The following is a 21,493-nucleotide window of genomic DNA, read 5'->3' on the forward strand; positions in this document are numbered from 1 at the left end:
CAAAATTATTAACGTATTTAAAATTTTATTATAGAAGAGAATGTGGCAAAAGCCGTAACTAACAACGGATTACATATTTTATAATTGAAGAGAATGTGGACAATAGCAAAACTAACAATGGATTTGATATTTCATAACCGAAGATAATGTGGAAAATAACAAACCTAACAATTGGTTTGATATTCTATAATAGAAGAAAAATGTGGCAAATAACAAAACTAGCGGTAGATATGGTACTTCAAATGGAAGAGAATGTGGCAAATAACAAAACTAGCCATAGATTTGGTACTTCAAATGGAAGAGAATGTGGCAAATAACAAAACTAGCCATAGATTTGGTACTTCAAATTGAAGAGAATTTGGAAAATAAAAAACTAACAATAGATTTGGTACTTCAAATTGAAGAGAATGTGGCAAATAACAAAACTAGCCATAGATTTGGTACTTCAAATTGAAGAGAATTTGGAAAATAAAAAACTAACAATAGATTTGGTACTTCAAATTGAAGAGAATGTGGCAAATAACAAAACTAGCCATAGATTTGGTACTTCAAATGGAAGAGAATGTGGCAAATAACAAAACTAGCCATAGATTTGGTACTTCAAATGGAAGAGAATGTGGCAAATAACAAAACTAGCCATAGATTTGGTACTTCAAATTGAAGAGAATTTGGAAAATAAAAAACTAACAATAGATTTGGTACTTCAAATTGAAGAGAATGTGGCAAATAACAAAACTAGCCATAGATTTGGTACTTCAAATGGAAGAGAATGTGGCAAATAACAAAACTAGCCATAGATTTGGTACTTCAAATGGAAGAGAATGTGGCAAATAACAAAACTAGCGGTAGATTTGGTACTTCAAATGGAAGAGAATGTGGCAAATAACAAAACTAGCCATAGATTTGGTACTTCAAATTGAAGAGAATTTGGAAAATAAAAAACTAACAATAGATTTGGTACTTCAAATTGAAGAGAATGTGGCAAATAACAAAACTAGCCATAGATTTGGTACTTCAAATTGAAGAGAATTTGGAAAATAAAAAACTAGCAATAGATTTGGTACTTCAAATCGAAGAGAATGTGGAAAATAACGATACTAGCGATAGATTTGGTAACTCAAATTGAAGAGAATGTGAAAAATAATAAAACTAGCCATAGATTTGGTACTTCAAATTGAAGAGAAAGTGGAAAACAACAAAACTAGTGATAGATTTGGTACTTCAAATGGAAGAGAATGTGGAGAATAACAAAACTAGCCATAGATTTAGTACTTCAAATTGAAGAGAATGTGGAAAATAACAAAACTAGCCATAGATTTGGTACTTCAAATTGAAAAGAATGTGGAAAATAACAAAACTAGCCATAGATTTGGTACTTCAAATGGAAGAAAATGTGGAGAATAACAAAACTAGCCATAGATTTAGTACTTCAAATTGAAGAGAATGTGGAAAATAACAAAACTAGCCATAGATTTGGTACTTCAAATTGAAGAGAATGTGGAAAATAACAAAACTAGCCATAGATTTGGTACTTCAAATGGAAGAAAATGTGGAGAATAACAAAACTAGCCATAGATTTAGTACTTCAAATTGAAGAGAATGTGGAAAATAACAAAACTAGCCATAGATTTGGTACTTCAAATTGAAGAGAATGTGGAAAATAACAAAACTAGCCATAGATTTGGTACTTCAAATCGAAGAGAATGTGGAAAATAACAAAACTAGCCATAGATTTGGTACTTCAAATCGAAGAGAATGTGGAAAATAACAAAACTAGCCATAGATTTGGTACTTCAAATCGAAGAGAATGTGGAAAATAACAAAACTAGCCATAGATTTGGTACTTCAAATCAAAGAGAATGTGGAAAATAACAAAACTAGCCATAGATTTGGTACTTCAAATTGAAGAGAATGTGGCAAATAACAAAACTAGCCATAGATTTGGTACTTCAAATGGAAGAGAAAGTGGCAAATAACAAAACTAGCGGTAGATTTGGTACTTCAAATGGAAGAGAATGTGGCAAATAACAAAACTAGCCATAGATTTGGTACTTCAAATTGAAGAGAATTTGGAAAATAAAAAACTAACAATAGATTTGGTACTTCAAATTGAAGAGAATGTGGCAAATAACAAAACTAGCCATAGATTTGGTACTTCAAATTGAAGAGAATTTGGAAAATAAAAAACTAGCAATAGATTTGGTACTTCAAATCGAAGAGAATGTGGAAAATAACGATACTAGCGATAGATTTGGTAACTCAAATTGAAGAGAATGTGAAAAATAATAAAACTAGCCATAGATTTGGTACTTCAAATGGAAGAGAAAGTGGAAAACAACAAAACTAGTGATAGATTTGGTACTTCAAATGGAAGAGAATGTGGAGAATAACAAAACTAGCCATAGATTTAGTACTTCAAATTGAAGAGAATGTGGAAAATAACAAAACTAGCCATAGATTTGGTACTTCAAATTGAAAAGAATGTGGAAAATAACAAAACTAGCCATAGATTTGGTACTTCAAATGGAAGAAAATGTGGAGAATAACAAAACTAGCCATAGATTTAGTACTTCAAATTGAAGAGAATGTGGAAAATAACAAAACTAGCCATAGATTTGGTACTTCAAATTGAAGAGAATGTGGAAAATAACAAAACTAGCCATAGATTTAGTACTTCAAATTGAAGAGAATGTGGAAAATAACAAAACTGGCCATAGATTTGGTACTTCAAATTGAAAAGAATGTGGAAAATAACAAAACTAGCCATAGATTTGGTACTTCAAATGGAAGAAAATGTGGAGAATAACAAAACTAGCCATAGATTTAGTACTTCAAATTGAAGAGAATGTGGAAAATAACAAAACTAGCCATAGATTTGGTACTTCAAATTGAAGAGAATGTGGAAAATAACAAAACTAGCCATAGATTTGGTACTTCAAATCGAAGAAAATGTGGAAAATAACAAAACTAGCCATAGATTTGGTACTTCAAATCGAAGAGAATGTGGAAAATAACAAAACTAGCCATAGATTTGGTACTTCAAATCGAAGAGAATGTGGAAAATAACAAAACTAGCCATAGATTTGGTACTTCAAATCGAAGAGAATGTGGAAAATAACAAAACTAGCCATAGATTTGGTACTTCAAATCGAAGAGAATGTGGAAAATACCAAAACTAACAATGGATTTGATATTCTATAATCGAAGAGAATGTGGAAAATAACGCAAAATTTCCTTTAATAAAGAAGAAAATATTAAAGGAAATCAAACATTCTTGAATGTAAGCTCCTCCCATTTCAAGGGGAGTTTATTCTAATATAGGTGGAAGGATATGATTGAAGAGAGGATGTGGCACTGTTTGTAGCGAAATGGTTCCCTGCACAGAGGGAAATCAATTTGGGATGAAAGCCTAAAAACATAAAACCCAAATAAGGCAGAATTATTTCTTGACTAAAACTTAGTTCGAGGTCACAGCTATGCAGACACCAATAGTTTATCCATGTTATTGACTATTCTATGTCTTTAAATATGTTTAGTTATAGGCACTGCAACTAATTTGTTATATTGCAACAAATGTCAAATCTTAATTAAAAGCATGCTTATATCTTCTTTGATTAGATTACTGAGTAGTCATTCTTGCAAAGATATAGTACCACTATTTGTGAAAAGGAGACCAAATGACAACAAAATAACGGAAAAGACAGTAATCTCAAGTTTGTCATTTTGTTGAGGCAACAAGAATAATTCTGGCAGCGAGATGACTCATTTTAGCAGTGTACGCTGTTCCTTAATGTTTCGGACGAGTCAGAGGGATAAGGAATTCAGACCAATCACGATGCATATAAGTTATTTTAATTGTGATATGATTCTGTAATGCACATATCTATCACGTTAAACAAGTGAACTGTATAGCTGTTATTTGCATATTAAGATTCTATCTAATATGTAACTCGTAGAGAAAAAAACTTTTCCTTAAGTTACTGTTCAGTATGACAGAACAGTTATCAAGTCTCTTATTTTAGTAATCAAATTGGACATAATGTGGAGGTAAATCTCATCATCAGTTCAATATTTGTTGGTATAAATCAATCTATTATGCTTATAACCTGCTAAAGTTATAAGAAAAATAAGTATATATGCATAATATTAAAACAAGCACCTGGCAACTCAGATGACGTCATGCTGCGTCTAACAAGGAGTGATTGAATTTCTATGAAAAACGTCAATATTCACAATTTATGAAAACAATGAACACCAACTGCTAACACAAATGGGTTATAAGTACAACAAGTGCTTGAAATAGTGTCAATAGAAGGAAAGAAAGTGACTAATAAATAAATAGACAGTAAACATTCACAAGCCTGTCTGTCTCTCTCTCCCTCTCTCCCACCGAGTCTCAAAATATGCATCAGCAGTATACCCAAAGTTGCCAATTTGGCCTTTTTGAGGCCAAATGTCAAATTTGGCCTTTTTAAAAAATTGGTTGGCCGTTAGCAATATCATAAAAGGGATTTTGACGTAGGAAAAACCTATTTTTGGGTGAGATAGCCATTTCGTCCTGATGAAAGTTTCCTCCGGCAGCTTCCTACTGTTTAATATTTCTGCGATTGATATTAGAAGAGAATTACCGCCAGGTATCACGGGGTTCCAACCCCCGGAACGACTATCCGAAGATATCGCGTATAATCAGGGAAGTATCCTAAGATAACCATAGATGTCTGCACTCTGAACAGACCTTATCCAGTCTAATCCTCTAAGGGGAAGGATAAGCGAGGAGCCGTTACATATCCTATCAAAAGTTTGGCCTTAAGTGTTATATTTTTTGGCCACTTTTACTAATGGGTTGGCCTTTTAAAGCTACAGCTGATTAGAAGTTGGACTTTTCTCTCTTAGGAAACCTGGCAACCCTGGTAGTATACCAGTGAACTCGGTGCCGTGAAGTGCGTTCAGTGCCAGGATAGTGCCACACTCAGATTTAATATAATATATCTGTCAATATGGGTGACAGGAACTCTCGTCGAATAGGCGAATTAGTGCGTATGGAAGGAAATAGTGAATGCGCCGATTGTGGGCTTGCAAGTAAGATACAGTACTTTATTTTTATGTAAATTGATAATTTTTGCCTTTTTTTTTTTTATTCTGGGGGTACGAAAAGGGTCTACGGTACAGCATTTGTCTCCAAGTACTTTCTCTTTTGTTGCTCTATGTACATTAATTCTTATAAACGTCTCAGGATATATATTTTCCTCCTATATATATGTTGTCTATGGTATCCCATCATAGCTTTCTCTTGTGGTAACTGATTGATTTTACGGTAGATTATTACCCATGGTATTAATATAATCAATTCTTTGGATTTTCAGATTCATAAAGGTCAAAGTTCATGTAACAAATTTTATAAATTACCTTCAAAATTACTATAATTGCCCAGAATTAGTTATGATGTGGCTATGGAAGGCTAGACGTGCTACCTGAACCCCATGCCCATGTTAGGTTAGTTTGACTAGCTAAGCCCTATGCTTTATTTAGTTATAGAGTTGGCTACTGACGATACCCAAAAGGGGCTGTATGTATGATAGTGGCCGACTAAGAATACGGCAGTGGAAGGGGGAGTCGAGAGCGTTAGGCCCCCCCCCCCCTCCTTAGGCAAGTAGGTAAGGACATGGCTTGTAGGTTAGGTTAGGAGGGAGTTTAGGTTAGTTGGTTTCTTTATACGGTACTATGCACGCGGAAGGAACTGGCCGCTGATATACAAAGGCTCCCCCAAAGGATAAAGAAATGCCCATATATTTTGGCCAAAGCTAATATAGTCTTGTTCATGAAACTTAAGGAAAGGCAGAGCTTAAGCTGCAGTTGGCGTCTCATACCACTAACTTAGGGGTTATTGCCGTCAGTCCGCCTCGAGCGGTGCAACGTAGTCATTACTGTAGGGTTTGTGCAGCTTCACTTGTGCCCCTACCTGCAAGCACCCACTTCTTAGCCTTCTACTTTACCTTTGTTCCTTCTGCTTTTCTTCTATTTTGCTGTCAAACCTCATAATTTTTACTTCATACTGCAACATCTTGGTTCTTGGACAACTGAGGTTATGTTGCCGCTGGCATATCTGAGCGATCTCTGACTGTGGTTCAGTGCTAAAGGGTCATTGCTTTGCTCATGCTTTGCTCATTGCAGCTTCAGGGTCAGTCTCATCATAATCCAATCTGTCTCCCTTGGTGTGAGGGGCGGTGCTCCATCGGCAGTAGTGGCTAGCACAAGGGAGGAGGGGCTGGGGCATTTTACTGCTTGAAAAGAGAATCTCTCCTATGATCAGTTCTGGTAAAATATAGGGAGTTCTCTGAATGGCCTACGAGGGCCCCCAATATGATTGAGCATTTTTTCCTCTTGTTTTTTGTTAAAGGAAATTCCCATAATATATTAAGACTACTAAATAGGCTAGTGTATTCCTACAGATGAATGTATCAAGGTCTTTGATAATTCCTGGTATAATTTATTCAAGTTAAAGCATTTTAAGGAAAAGTATACATATTTGTGTAGGATTCCATACATATAGATAGGTAGATATACTGTATATATATATATATATATATATATATATATATATATATATATATATATATATATATATATATATATATATATATATATATATATATATATCGGAAGTCTCTAATAATTTTTCCAAGCCTTATCTCCATCAGATGGGGCAGGGGGGGAGGTGGAGTCCTTGCAGGAAAATGGGCTTTTTGATTAGTTCAGATAGTAAATTTAGTTAATGCCATAAATAATTTTTCTGTTGAATCATGTTGATTGGTTGAAATTTGATGTCAAGTCATGATGAATTCTGATGTGAAGTCATGTTGAATTTTGATGTCGTCATGTTGAATTTTGATGTGAAGTTATGATGAATTCTGATGTGAAGTCATGTTGAATTTTGATATTAATGCACAGCCAAATGTAAATAAAGGGTTAATGGTAGAAGTGATAGAAATGTCATGTGGAGTTTATTTTTAATTTGCTGATGACAAATAGAAATGTATAGGGTGGAAACAATGCTACTAATGTTTTTTTTTTTTTTTTTTTTTTTTTTTTAATAGTCATGATTGGATATTGAATTATTTTCATTTTATTTCATGTACTTTTTAATATGAAAACAGGAATCATATTCAAATCTCATAATATATAATGTTACTGAGTTATTATTAACTGATAGTTATTGATGGCTTTTAATGAGTTTACCTTCTGGGAAGGGTGAAATAAGTAATCATCCGTACAACTTGGTCATAAGTACGTGAATTGGAAAATATACAATATGGCTGTCTTTATACTTCTCAGAATTTAATTGTTGGGCAAGTTATTATAATCAGAAATTCTTAATCCCAATGGTCCATCTGGAACTCAAGACCCAAGTATAAAGATGATCAGAAGTCCAAGTAGCAATGCCTCCCAGTCAGGTTAGAACCAGTGCCTTAAGTTAGGCTGGGTATGGTTGGAATGTATTCCTGTTTGTTCCTACCCATATGCAAACCTTTTGTCCTTTGAAATACTGTAGGGAACATGCCTTCAGCAGAGCTGGAATGGCCATTGGATTCATTAATAAGGTAGTGAAAGACAATTGGTGAGTGTGGGCGATTAGTCCTCCTGGCAGAAGCTCATCACTTTTGTGTTTGGCTGCAGCAAGTACGGATGTACTGTTGTGCTTTTTCTTGCAGAAAGTGAATCCTTGGGCGAGGGTTTGGAATATGGATGTGAACCAAGAAATTTGTACTTTCTGTTCTCCCATTGAGTGAGATTGCTACCACTGCTTCAGGGCATATGCCATTGGCCCAGTCCCCAGGTGGTATGCGTCGGGAGCAACAAGTCCTTGGACCTACATCGGCGGGCTTTTCAGGTTCTGGTGACATGTGGAGGTCCTCCAGTGATCGGTGCACCCCATTGGAAATTGGAGGCTCTTCTCTCATTACCATGCATACCACCAGTAATGAGTTTGACCCAAGGAAGGGTTGGGCCTCCTTAGATCTTTCAGGTAGGACTTCTTTGACTTTGTTGATGAAGCTAATAGCAAAGGCTATCTCACCTTTGGTGTCCCTAGTATCCATGTCTCCCTTGGTGATGCCAGTGTAGAAAGGCATGGTAGGTGACCTCAATGTCAGTGACATCAGTTGTGGTGCTCTCTTCAAAACCCAAAAGGACTGTTAAGGAATTGCCCAAGACACTTGTGCTAGTGATTGCAAGAAATGCTCTAGGCACTAGTGGCTGCCTATATTTGGGTGGAAATCAGCTCCGGGTTCACAGTGCGTGGTGCCCCCTGCCGTGTGTCACCCCTTACATTATCCCTGGCCTTGTCACCCCTGTATAATATGCCACCCCTACCCCTTTGCCTGTCACCCTGACATTAGTGCCTGTAATTCCGGGGGACCGTAGCCACTGCTCCCTCTGTGCCTGTGACCCCAGCCCTTGTGAGTGTGCCAATCTCGTACCATGTGACAGTGTTCTCCAGTATTGTGGTTCCTGTTGGAGCAACTCAGGTGGGTTTCTCCATTCAGTGGAACAACTTTGTCAATTGTTGCTCAAACCACAACATCTCTCTGCTTACAGAGTTTGAGGTAAAGGTTGGAAACAGGAAATGTGCATGTTCTTCTCTCCCCTCCAACTCATTTTTTGACTTCCAACTGGGATTCTGCCACTTCTTCTAAGAAGATGGAGAGGAAGAGGTTGAAGAAGTCCAGGGTGGCCAGTCGTAGTGGTAAGGAAAAAGCTCCTTATGACACCACCTCTCTTTCTGGAGAGGTAGACGACACTCAAGTGGTTACCGACGGCCCCATTCTTCGTGCCTCTGGGCCATTACCACATGTCACTTCCACGCGCCAGGACCTCAGGGGTTCGGGTTTCCCTTGCAATCCCGGTATTACCCTTCCTTCCTACCTGAACGGTGGACTATTGCTCCTCCCACAAGTTGCGGTACTTCAATGGCATGAGTTGAGAGGATGGTACCACTCAAGGATGTCATTGCACGCTAGCTTGCAATGGAAGACCACGAGTTGGAGCAGAGGTACCCTCATCTCGTTTCTTGGGGGTACTGGGGCATGGCTATACCTCTGCCCTGATCAGCAGAGGGAGGAGCATGAGCTACGTCTCCGCTGCAATCAGTGCCAGGAATTCTTCCTCCTCTGTTGTCAGCAGTCCTTGGCCATCTTCAGCCCACAATTATGTTGCTGGTTCAGTCCTTAGGGGTGAATGAGAATCCGGAACAAGCAGCAGCACCATTTACCCTAGCTGGTATGATGGTACTCGGTATTTGTCAGCCCCTAAGACATCGGATCTTGGGCTGATTCGACGGCTCTCATTACCTAGTGAAGTATCGGTATTTACATCTGAATAATCCGCGATTTTATCAGCAATTAACTTTATTAAAACAATTGAAGATCAGGTGCATCATAAGTTTGTCATCTACATATACCGATTCAAGAAGTGCCATTGAAGCCCTAAAAAGTTACATGCATAGGAACCAACTACAGTAGTATTACAAATTAAAGTGCTCATTAACAAATTCTATTCCCAAGGGGTGAATGCTGAAATATGTTGCATTCCTGACCTTGTTGGGGTTGCTGGTAATGAAAAGGCCGCTGCTGTTAAATCGGCAATAGATTCAGCACAAAAGAACATTGAACTACCCATTAAAGATTATAAAACCATCATGAAGTATTTCATAGTGGTAAAATGGCAAATGATCTTGAATAATGAATCTGATAGCAAGAAATTCAAACAATGAATGGGATACCAGGATATTAAGACAAATAAAATCAGTTGTTTTTCCATGGAAAATCATCAGGACCGAAGGATGAGAGGACAATTTTTTATTTGCACACCTCACAAAAACGTATGTGACACACTTTTAACTTTACAGTATAACATATTTTTTGTGACTGCAAAATTTTTAAAAGAGTAAGATTCAGTATTTATGACATTGTTTTGCTTAGAAAAATTCTCTGATATTTTATCAGGTTCTGAATGTTTCTGTTTTTAAGATTTTAATGTTCTAAAGAAGCATAGGTTTTATAAGTAGGATTTAAATTTCTAATTATCCCAGATTTTTCTCATAATTTATTTTTATATCTTACATTTATTATATTTTCTTTATAAATATATTTATTATACTGTATATATTGTTTTCTCCTCTTGACTCATTGGCCTGGTAAAACACCTACTTTTAATAATAATAATGGTGTCAACTGATGTAGACAATCCTTAGTTAGAGTGTTGCTTTATGAATGTCCTTGTTCTCATTCGTGAGTACAACGCTCTAGGGGAGGCAATCTTGGCTCCGCATTTTGTGATAACTTCGGTTATTGATTGGCACTTCAGTGCCCCTCAAGTGTCGAGTCATTCCCTAGACCTGCCCTGGTCAGATTTAGTTTGTTAGGCCCTGGATAGAGTTGACGATAAGATCTTTGGATCTGAGAAAACTTTCACTTCCAGCCGGTCAAATAAGATCTTGCTGTCCTCGCTCCTCGAGGTAGAGAAGGTCCTATGCACCACAGCTTGCTGTGTCATCACCTTTCCATAATCCATGTGAGTCTCTTCCTCATGTAACAAACATCTGTAGATAAGATTGGGTTACTCTTAATTGAGCAAGAGCTAGAATTGGAAGGACTGGAGGCAATCTTCATGACCCGTCTCACCTCCTCTGCTGAGTGCCCTTGTGGGCATCCCATCCAGACAATGGACCTCATATTTTATGGGTGTGAACAGGGCCAATCTTTATAGATTTGGAACTCTATGAATGTTATCAGGGCGATATACATTGGATACAATGTTGGCATGATAAAATATGATTATGACCTCTTCAGGTTGACCTGTGAGTGTGTGCACTGACCCTGGGGCAAATCTCCTTGGAGAGTCTTAAGGCAGAAGATACAGTGGAACCTCTACACACGAACGTATCTACATCCGAATTTTCCAACATCCGAAGTAAAATTCGAGCAAATTTTTGACTCTACACCCGAATTTTATTTCGACACACGAAGTAAACATTACGCCATTGAGCGTCGAGTGCTCAGTTCTCTTTTCATGTGTGTATCGTGTGGTTGTCCTCTGTTTGGTCTGTTATTAACAGTACTTATTTTCTTCCTTTTCTCACATTTCCTTTTTGATTTTACCTATAATCATGGTGCCTGAGAAGCTAAGTTTCAGTACAGGAAGAAGGCAATTCTTTCATTAGAATTGAAGCAAGAAATTATAGAAAAACATGAGAGCAGTGTGCATGTGAGTGATACTGTATGGCTAAACAATATGGCCGGAATAGGCCTATTATCTCGAGGATCATCAAGCTGAAGGCAGCCATTAAAGCTAATAACCATCGAAGGGGATCACTATTATTACAAGACATCTTAGCAATACCCTGGAAGAGATAGAACGCCTTTTGTTAATAGGGATAAAGGACAAAGAGATTGTTGGCAACAATCATTTGTGAGAAGGGCCAGCGTGATGAACAGAAAGAAAGAAAAAAGTGAAGCAAAGAAAACCATGATAGCATTAACAAGCTCTTTTAAATAAGACTTCTCTCTTTTTCTGTTTCTCTCTAAACATAGCATTAACATGTTCTTTAAATAAAATATCTCTCTCTCTCTCTCTCTCTCTCTCTCTCTCTCTCTTTCTTCTTCTTCGCTGTTATAGTGTTAGATACGTCTATTATTTTTTTCCGAGAGAGAGAGAGAGAGAGAGAGAGAGAGAGAGAGAGAGAGAGATTAAACAAAAATGTGTTTAGAGTACATATGATTTTTAACAGCGTCAACGAGTTGAAAAACAATTAAATGTAACTAAGAAAGTAATAACAGCTAATCTGAATTCCTTTATTAACTAAAACAGGAATTGCTACGCAGTAAGAGAGACGGTCGGGGAGGAGGTAGAGATGGTGACTGCGATAACATACCGTAACTCGTCACTGAAAGTGATGAAAATAAAAAATCAAAAGAAAAAAAAATGTAAAAAATATGAAATATAAAAATAAAAAATAAATAAATAAGCTAAGTTAGATTAAAATTTCCGTAGTTTAAGTTACGGTATGTTATCGCAGTCACCATCTCTACCTCCTCACCGATCGTGTCTCCTCGTGCGTGTGTGTGTGTTTGCGCATACGCACACGAGTGTGTTTGTATCAATATTTGTTTTAGTTAATAAAGGAATTCAGATTTGCTGATATTGTTTTTTTAGTTACATTTAACTGTCTTTCAACTCGTTAACACTGTTAAAAATCATATGTACACAACACATTTTTGTTTAATCTTTCATTTTTGTTTAATCTTTCATTTTTGCTTAAAATCTCTCTCTCTCTCTCTCTCTCTCTCTCTCTCTCTCTCTCTCTCTCTCTCTCTCTCTCTCTCTCTCTCTCTCAGTTAAAATTAATAGACGTCTCTAACACTAACAGTGAGGAAGAACAAGAGAGAGAGAGAGAGAGAGAGAGAGAGTATTTATTTAAAGAACATGTTAACACCATGTCTACCTTCTCGCCGATCGTCCGTCTCCGGCGTAGCAAATCCTACACCTGCGTTGGCCTGTCTCTAAGGTAAAGTGGCAATAAAACACATTTTTTATTTATTATTTCTTTATAATTATCTTTTTTACATGCTTCTTACATATTATGCAGTAATGTTATTGTTATGTGTAATTATGTGTAGCCATTTATTAAGGATTTATTATGGGTTTTTAGGCTGAGGAACGAATTAAATGAATTACCATGTATTCTTATGGGAAAATTCGTTTCTACATCCGAACATTTTCTACATCCGAAGTTGGTTCTGGAACGGATTAAATTCGTATGTAGAGGTACCACTGTACAGCCTTCTCAGCCAATGAGTCGGTAACCAAGGAATCGTCTGTCATGGCCTCCCTCCAAACTGTTTCTTAACTTGATCAGGTGTCAGCTGCAATAATGTATTTCACCAAGTCAATGTAGTTATCAACCCTGAAGTCTCTAGAGAATTAAAAGTCTCATGCTTCTGGTGGAAAGGCAGTGACTTCTCTGGCACACAAATCAACAAAGCAGTGGTCTAACAGGGATTTGAAGAGGTTGGATGCTTCAAGCCTTTTAGAAGGTTGTCAAACGGACATCTAACTCTCAAGACTGTCTCTTTGTTAGCCTTAGCCTCAGCAAAGAGAGTAGACGGATGGAGGGGTCCTTTAGTTTCGTGCCAGAACTCAGAACCTGTCGATGCATGATCTCAAGTTTGAGGTCTTCTCCATCCCCTCTATGTGAAGCATCTGGGGGTGATCGAGAGGAGATGTTTGTGTGTCTTGTGAGGGCTCTGTCATACTCTCTTTAGAGGTTACTGTCAGGGAAGAAAAAGGACCTACCAGTTTTGACTCTAGGGGGATTTCTGACGTACCAATCAGCGAGTCCCTTTTTTTAAAGGATGAAAGGTTTGTATATGCTAGGAATTAATAGAAAAATTTTAAAAGTCATTTTTATTTCACCTAGCTATACAAACCTGAGTCCTTTAAAGTTAAACTTCTCACCTCAACCACCCCTCACAGTCCTGACCCGAAGGTCGATAGTGACGACCTTCTGACAGATGGGGGAAGGCCTACTCATCAGCACTCAGCACCTGTCATTATCTACCTAGTTAATGAATTCAATGGCTGTACTAGCTCCACCAAGGACATATTCTCTATTTCAAGGCACTCAGGTTTGTATAGCTAGGAAAAATACAAATTACTACTTTTGAATTTTTTTTATATTTCAGTAGTTTTCTATTCCCCACTCATAATCCTTGGTTTTTTACTTTGCTATACACGCCAAGACCATGTTTCAGACATTATCATGCTGGCTCTAGGAGGGAAACAATGTTTCTTTGATAATCAGGTCTAATTGGATTCCCTGTTCTAGCCTTTAACAGGAACGTCCTTAGAGACAATACATCACTCTTAACCCCCAAAAAAACAAAATTAAAAAAATTTGATTTAGATTAAAATACTGTACATTTATGACCGTTTCTGATTTTTTTATTATTTTATATGTTCATAGGAGAATGACTAGTTTGGTGTAAAAAGTTGTTCTGAGACATTGGTGTGTTATGTCTCTTTGGTTGATTAACCTTACTTTAGGGGCTAATTGATTGAAGAAGTCTGGGAAAAGGCAGCTGATGTAGCTACAAGTTTGCAATACAATGAAAGAGGTTGGGAATTGCATGTTGTGACTGATAATTGAAAAAAACTGGTGACAGTGTCTGTGAAAGTAGAAATTTTGAAGTAAATGATGAGAAGAGTCACATTGTGAGCATAAACAGAAGTTAACATGATGGGGCAGTGACTGCTAATTTGGAGGTGGGAGTATCTAATTGGCTGATTCAAACCATTATTTTGAAGTTTTTATAACTTACAAGTGGATTAGGCAAGAAATGAATCATGAAATAAGCAAAGCTAGGAATATGGAGGTCAATTAATGGTTTGGTAGAGTAGGTGCATTTTTTAGTGAAACTGTGATAAACATATATCAGGGCTTAAAAATAGTATAAGGAACTAAATGCAAACCCGATAAACAAAGAGATCACTAGTAAGCGACACAATGGCCGCAGCAAACCCCCGAAAGGGAACAACCAGCAGCTAAAACAAAAAACCAAACACGGTTAAGAATAAAAAGTGTCGCTACCTAGAAATCCCAAACAGACAAATATAATACTCAACTTGGAAGCAGGGATCTCTAAAACGTCGGACATCTTCCAAAAAAACACAAAGCACACAGAGCAAAACAAAACACGTCTGACCAACGCAAGTGCTGAGGAGGAATGAGGATGGGGGGTGGGGAGATGTAGGGGTAGAGAGGGGGGTATGTTGATGAAGGAGAGGTCTAATTGGTAAGGGATCTATGGTCGTGGTTCAATCACGCCCTAGTTTTCTATACCGACACTCAAAGAGTGAGCGAGCTAGGTTTATTCCTGGCATTCCATGCATCTCATTTTCTCTGGTATATTCAGCAATAACTATGCCTTAGAAATGGTGCTAGAGGAGCATTTCACTGGGTGACACAGGTCCCTCGACCAGAAATAGATTTTTCCTTCGGCAAAATCCCTTATATAAACCAAGTGCATCATGGAAATGAAGAACTGTTTAGTCTGAGACATGAATGATATAAATTATAAACAGTTGAGATGCTTGTTGGTGTAGTATAAATAGAAATAATGTTTCAGTTGCCTAGTTATAGAAGCAACAAAATGTGATAAAATGGTTAGGATTGGTGAAAGTAAAGATCATAGCATTTTGATGGGTTTGGTTGCATTCCAATTGCAGTGGATGATTTATTTCTATAAAGGGGGTTTGTAATGATTCAAAAGTCTTTAGAAGCAAGAGACCTAAGAAAGAATTAGGTGGATGGTGTTGAAAATGCGGGTATAGAAGACCTTAATATCCTATAAGTATGATAGTACTGCATGTGCAAAATGATGCCTTACGACTGTTGTGGGCTTACTTTGGGGCTGAAGGGAATCACCTTCAAGGAATGGTTGCTACAGACCCTGTCATAGGGCTGCGTAGGAGAGAGTTTCAACTCCTGCCGCAGATGCCATCAAGTCATCTTCCTCCAGAGCAGAGAAGAGTTTCTCCCAAGTCTCCTGCCCTTAAAGCCCACTGCCTCCTCCTCGGGTAATCGACCACTCTTTGAGCTACTCGTAGGACACACACTTGCAAGTGGGTCATGTTTGTGTGTTCATCATGAACAACGTGTGTCTACTCGCCTACTGAGCGTGTCGCCCCTTCGGAGCCTGACCATGAACATATGCGCAAACACATGCTCTAGCTCTCTCCTGCAGGTCACCCATAATGATATGGTAATACTGTAGGTCTTTGTGATTGTATACTTATAGGTATCTGATGCTGTGTAAACATTTTGCATTTGAATTTCATTCTTTGCTTCTCTTGTATATTTTTGGTGCACCCCAGCTTTTCAGAGTTGCCCCTTCATTGCCAACAGGTGCACGCCTATGAGCACGCCCTGTATCTTGCCCCTTATAGCAGTCATGATGGCTATGAAAGCCAATGCACTCTTGCCTCTAGGAGCACATTTGCTCATGAGTGTGTTACTTTTACTATGCACACGCACGTGCCTGGTAACACAGCGCAACCTCTTCTCACATACACCTGAGGAGTGAGGACGTGTTATGATGTATATTATCCAACAGTGCGCTACTGCAATGTGAGCTTCTACAGAACACTCGCAATTAAGTCACAGGTAGGCAGGTGAGCTAGCCACCACAGGTATTATCATGTGGTGAGCCATCATTGCTAGAACTTAGTGGCAAGTGAGCACTGACACAGCAGAGCACTCGATTCTGTCAGAAATTCAGCAGGATCCTAGTCTTGCCTCTGGTTCTTGAACTTCTATAAATTATTATTATTACCTGTATTATTATAAGCTAAGCTATTACCCTAGTTGGAAAAGCAAGATGCTGTAAACCCAGTGGTTCTAACAGGGAAAAATAGCCCAGTGAGGAAAGGAAACAAGGAAATAAATAACTACAAGCAAAGTAATAAAAAATCAAAATGAAATATTTTAAGAACAGTAACAACATTTACTTGGATCTTTCATATATAAGCTATAAAAACTTCAAAAAAAAAAGAGGAAGAGAAATAAGATAGAACAGTGTGCCCAAGTGTACCCTCAAGCAAGAGAACTCTAATCCAAGGCAGTGGAAGGCCATGGTACAAAGGCTATGACACTACCCAGGACTAGAGAAAAATGGTTTGATTTTGGAGTGTCCGTCTCCTAGAAGAGCTGCTTACTATAGCTAAACAGTCTCTTCTATCCTTACCAAGAGGAAAATAGCCACTGAATAATTACAGTTCAGTAGTTAAGCCCTTGAGCAAAAAATTGTTTGGTAATCTCAGTATTGTCAGGTGTATGAGAACAGAAAATAATGTGGAAAGAATAGACCAGACCATTCAGTGTATGAGTAGGCAAAGACAGAATGAGCTGTAACCAGAGAGAGGGATCCAGTGTAGTTCTGTCTGGCCAGTCAAAGAGGTTTAAACTGCACTGTATGTATAAAGATGTCTCCCAAGTTATCTACTGCACTGCACAGTATTAGAAAGTAGTATATGAGCAAAGCACAGATTAATTGATTGATCATACTGTTCGCAAAGTATTTTGCTACTATGATTTTTATTTTTTTAAACACTTTGATTTGATCAAAATAAACAGAATTACTATATCCAATGAATACCTACACTGAATACAAAGAACTATAAATGATTTTGATGCATCTTTTCTTCATTTAGTCCCTTTTCTCAACAAGCAAATTCTATTTATTTTTTAGGATGGGTTTTTCTTGCTTGGTTGGTGGAAGAAGAAAAACTCAATTCAAGGATTTTATTTCTTATTAATTATTTATTTTTGTAGCTGTATTAATGTTCAGATGCAGATATTGTGACATGAATAACTGTATTGTACAACTACCGCTTAGGGTTTTGTCAGACATTTTGATTGCATTTCGTGCTGGTGCGCTTTTTGAGCGGTACATTTTTATTTTGATACATGCTTATTTCTGTAGAGTAGAGGATAATCAACATGAAATTTTCTCAAAATTATTATTTTGTTTCAGATCCGGAATGGGCGTCATGTAACATCGGTGTTTTCGTCTGTACAACGTGTGCTTCTTTGCACCGAGGATTGGGGACACACATTTCTCAAGTCAGATCTTTAAGATTAGACAAGTAAGTAAATTATGCTAATGAATGTTGTTGATGATGTTCTTGGTCTTTGAAAGGGTTGCATGTTGCTATAATTTTGACAGCACATTATCCTACAGGATATACTGTTCTTGGTTCTGCACTACAATGCAGTGATTTCATGTACAGTATTGTGGGAAGGAGGTTACTGTGTAATGTTTTCAGTCACATAATATTACATTTTTCTTAATGATGAGATTTATATAATAGAATTTTATATCATTTGAATGTACAGTAGGTATAAAATTGTACTGTACAGTTATCTTCTTTTTACAATTTGGTAATTTATTAGGGGTTTATATGATGTATGACCTTGTGTTTTAAACTGTACAGAGGACAGTACTATAATTGATTAATTGTATTTTTCTGTTATTATACAGATATGTTTGTTAGACACTATTTTCAGCCTTTAAATTTGTTGAGCTAGTTAACGATAGGTGGTGCGCGCCTGCGAGTATCCCCACCCACCCACCTGTCGACCCCATCACGTTTATCTTTGATTGCAGCGAGTATGGACGTACCGTTACGTCCTATCCAAGGCTGTTTAATCTTTTTCTTATACTCTTTACTGTACAGTAGTTTGAGTGGTGATATTGACTTTGTGTATGATAATGGAACAAAGCAGGATTGCATCTGTACAGTATAATGGATACTTCTGTTTATGATAAAGTGGCATAGCTGAAATCACTACTGAGGGGACTATGATTATTTAAAATTATCCCCTTGTTTTACCGAATGTAGTTTGTGCCCTCCCGTAGGTAGGCATTTGCATTAAGGAGTGAGAAGGTCAAGTCTTCCCTAGTGTGATTCTTAGCAAGCCCATGAATTGCTGGAGGCTTTCAGCACTTTACTCTCCTCTTTGAGTTTGTAGATCGCTGAAGCTTCTGCCTATGTGTAAATGCCCCTGGCTTAGCTTAGCAAGTAATAATAATAATATGCTTCAGGATCAGAGAGAAGTTGGATCTACATTGGGGAGTTGTGGAGTGTTAGGTGATTACTGCCTTCCAATATGTGCTGGAAGCTTTTTCTTCCAGACTGCCGACAACAAGTGACTTAAGGAAGGCTTGGCCTATATTAAGTCTTGCAGGTAGGCCCTCGATATCTTTCTGAAGGAGCAGGTAGTTAAGGCTACTTCGCCCTGGTGACTCCAGTAAAATTATCCCAGCCATGACTCCAGGGATTCAGTGGCAGTTACAGTGCCCACAGTGTCTGTGACCCCAATAGCAATGACCCCAGTGGTGATCCCTGTGCATGGTGTGTTGCCCCAGTGTCTGTCACCCATGTTTCTGTCACCCCTGCTCCGTGCTTGTGACCAGGGCTCGTGGTTTCCTACCGCTCTGTGCCTATGACCTAAGCCTCTGTATCTCTCTTGCAAGCCACAATAAGTGTGCCTGCTGCTTTCTTTGTGAGTGTTGTGGTTCTTGTTGGAGCAATCAGTACGATTCCTCCCCTGGGGTGAGCTTCATTAATGATGGTCGCTCAGACCTCGACATCTTTGGTTGCAGAGGCTGAGGTGAGGGTTTGGTAAGAGGATTGATTGATTATTACTTACTATCTGGCATTGTAACAACAATGGTCATTGATTCCATGGCAAGAAGAAGAAACATGCACATTCCTCTTCAAACTCCTCTTCCTTGTCTGCCTCTTCGATCACTGCTAATTCTGATTCGCCGTAGAAGAAGAAAAAGAAATCCATGAGGTCTAAGAAGGCCAGTCATAGCCATAAGGAGAGGGGTCCTTATGACTCCACCTCTCTTATGGAGGACTGGACAGCAACAGAGTTACAGCCCCATGCTTCATCCCCTCTGTTGGGTATGTTATGCAGGGGCTTGGCAAACTCCCTCAACTTCCTATACTGCCAACTGCTGCTCCCTTCTCTGATAGCAGTACAGTACTTCGATATGTAGTGAGTTTCCAGAGGAGCCTGCCACATCCTTTACCCCTACTGGGTATAAGGTTACTCAGGATTTGCCTGCCTCTAAGGTTCTGGACTTTAGCCCAGCAGGTAAGTTCTTTGTGTTCGTTCTCACATTCATTCGCAAGTGCATTGGACTGGGCAAGGTGACCTTGGCTCCACCTTCAGGGAGAACTTTTGTCATTGATCGGTGTGTTGGTGCCCCTCAATGGTTGAGGCCATCTCTGAAACTGGGCTTGTCAAATATTGCTAGGCTGGCCCTTAATCCAGTTGACAGTCAGGTATATGGATCAGAGAACTCTCTCACATCCAGTCTTTCAAACTAGATCTTTCCCCCGACACACTCAAGACAGAGAAGTTTTTGTTTTAGAGAAGCCGGCGTCAACGCCTCTTTAGGTTGACCCTTCAGTCCTTGGACAGACTCAAGTCGAAAGGCACTTCTTTCTTGGCCTCCGAGTCAGCGGCCTTGGAATTATCGGCCATGACCTCCCTCCAAGCTGTCTCATGTCTTGGCCAGTAGTTGGATGCAGTAACTGTATTTTGCAAACTCAACTGGGTTATCAACCTCAATTTTTGGAAAAGTGCAAGAGTCCTGTGCTGTTTGGTGGGAAGACAGGACCCACTTGGCACAGCAATTAGTGAACCAGTGGTCCAACTGGATTTTTAAGAGGAAGGATAAATGGGTGTCCTAATTCTCAAAACAAGTTGGTCAACCTGTTAGAGACAGTCAATTCTTCTTGGAGAAGTCAACTGGGGCCTAGAGATCAGTCATTGACCTATCTCTACTGAACATGTTTGTTTATCAAACAAAATTCAGGATGGAAGAGGTATGGGACTTCATGCTTTCAGTGGATCTAAAGGATGCATTTTTCTAAGTACCTATTCATCAGTCCTTTCAGAAGACTGTACTGCTCCCTAGGTGCTCAATCGGGTGTTTTTCTTGGTAGCAGCTTGGGCCCCTTTGCAAGGGATACATTTGTTTATGTAGCTTAATGATTAGCTGATCCTGTCCTCCTCCATGAGACAAGTGCTTCAGGATAGAGATTGACTTTTGCACATTTTGTCACGATCTGGGGATAGTAATAAATTGGGAGAAGATGAATCTCATACCCAAGCAGAGGTTGAACTGCTTGGGCATGTTGATAGACACAACACCAGTAAGTGTTTTTACTTCAGATGATTGCATCAGCAAGATCGAGGTGATAGAGCGACCATTTTTTTTCCATGACAGTTCTTCCAACTCAGCGCTAGCAGTCATTTCGGCCACTTTTCCTTGCTGGAAAAGCTCGTTCCTCACGAACGCCTTCATCATGGATTCCTACAGTGGTGTTTGAAGAATCACTGATCAATCTATAGGGATACCCAACATTTTCCTATTCCATTAGAGCAGGAGGCTCGGGACAATCTTGCCCGGTGGCGAAATTAGGAAAACCTCACCAGGGGAGTACCACTCAACTTTCCACCTCTAGACATGCATCTGATCGTAGATGCATCAAAGGAGGGTTGGGGCTCACACCTGGGCGACCTGGTCATCTTAAGAGTGCGGTCAGAAAAAGAAAAGCATCTATTCAACAACCTCCTATAAATGCAAGCAACATTTTTAGCCCTACAAACATTCCATGAGGCCCCTGGTAGTGTTGATGAGCGACAATACTATCATAATAGCCTTAGTTTGGTCTCAGCATGGCCTTGCAAGTATTCTCTCGTATTATAGCTCCAGTTGGCTACATTTACTAGTATAAGTAATCCAGGTTCTTCTGTAGCTTGACAACTTGCTAGTCCTGGCAAACTATCTTCAAGGGGTCTTTAAAGTAAATCAATTACAGTATTCTAAATTTCCTAAGTTGGTTATTCTGATAATCT

The 21,493-nt window shown here is 38.5% G+C and overlaps 1 protein-coding gene and 1 long non-coding RNA gene across 5 annotated transcripts in view; one reads left to right on the forward strand and one right to left on the reverse strand.

Moving 5' to 3' along the window:
* The window catches only part of LOC137617804 (uncharacterized), a 156,441-nt gene that overhangs the window by 8,922 nt on the left and 126,026 nt on the right, over positions 1-21,493 (reverse strand). The window lies entirely within an intron of this gene.
* The window catches only part of LOC137618062 (arf-GAP with dual PH domain-containing protein 1-like), a 95,572-nt gene continuing 78,978 nt past the window's right edge, over positions 4,900-21,493 (forward strand). For all 4 annotated transcript variants that reach the window (XR_011039716.1, XM_068348030.1, XM_068348031.1 and 1 more), the window contains exons 1-2: positions 4,900-5,079; positions 17,589-17,700. Coding sequence is in view for 3 of the 4 variants with exons in the window: in XM_068348030.1 (XP_068204131.1) it covers positions 4,998-5,079; positions 17,589-17,700 (194 nt within the window). In the remaining variant the exon portion in view is untranslated. The remainder of the gene's footprint in view (positions 5,080-17,588; positions 17,701-21,493) is intronic.

The sequence above is a fragment of the Palaemon carinicauda genome, chromosome 24 (genome assembly GCF_036898095.1).
Source record: "Palaemon carinicauda isolate YSFRI2023 chromosome 24, ASM3689809v2, whole genome shotgun sequence".
Classification (NCBI taxonomy): Eukaryota; Metazoa; Arthropoda; class Malacostraca; order Decapoda; family Palaemonidae; genus Palaemon; species Palaemon carinicauda.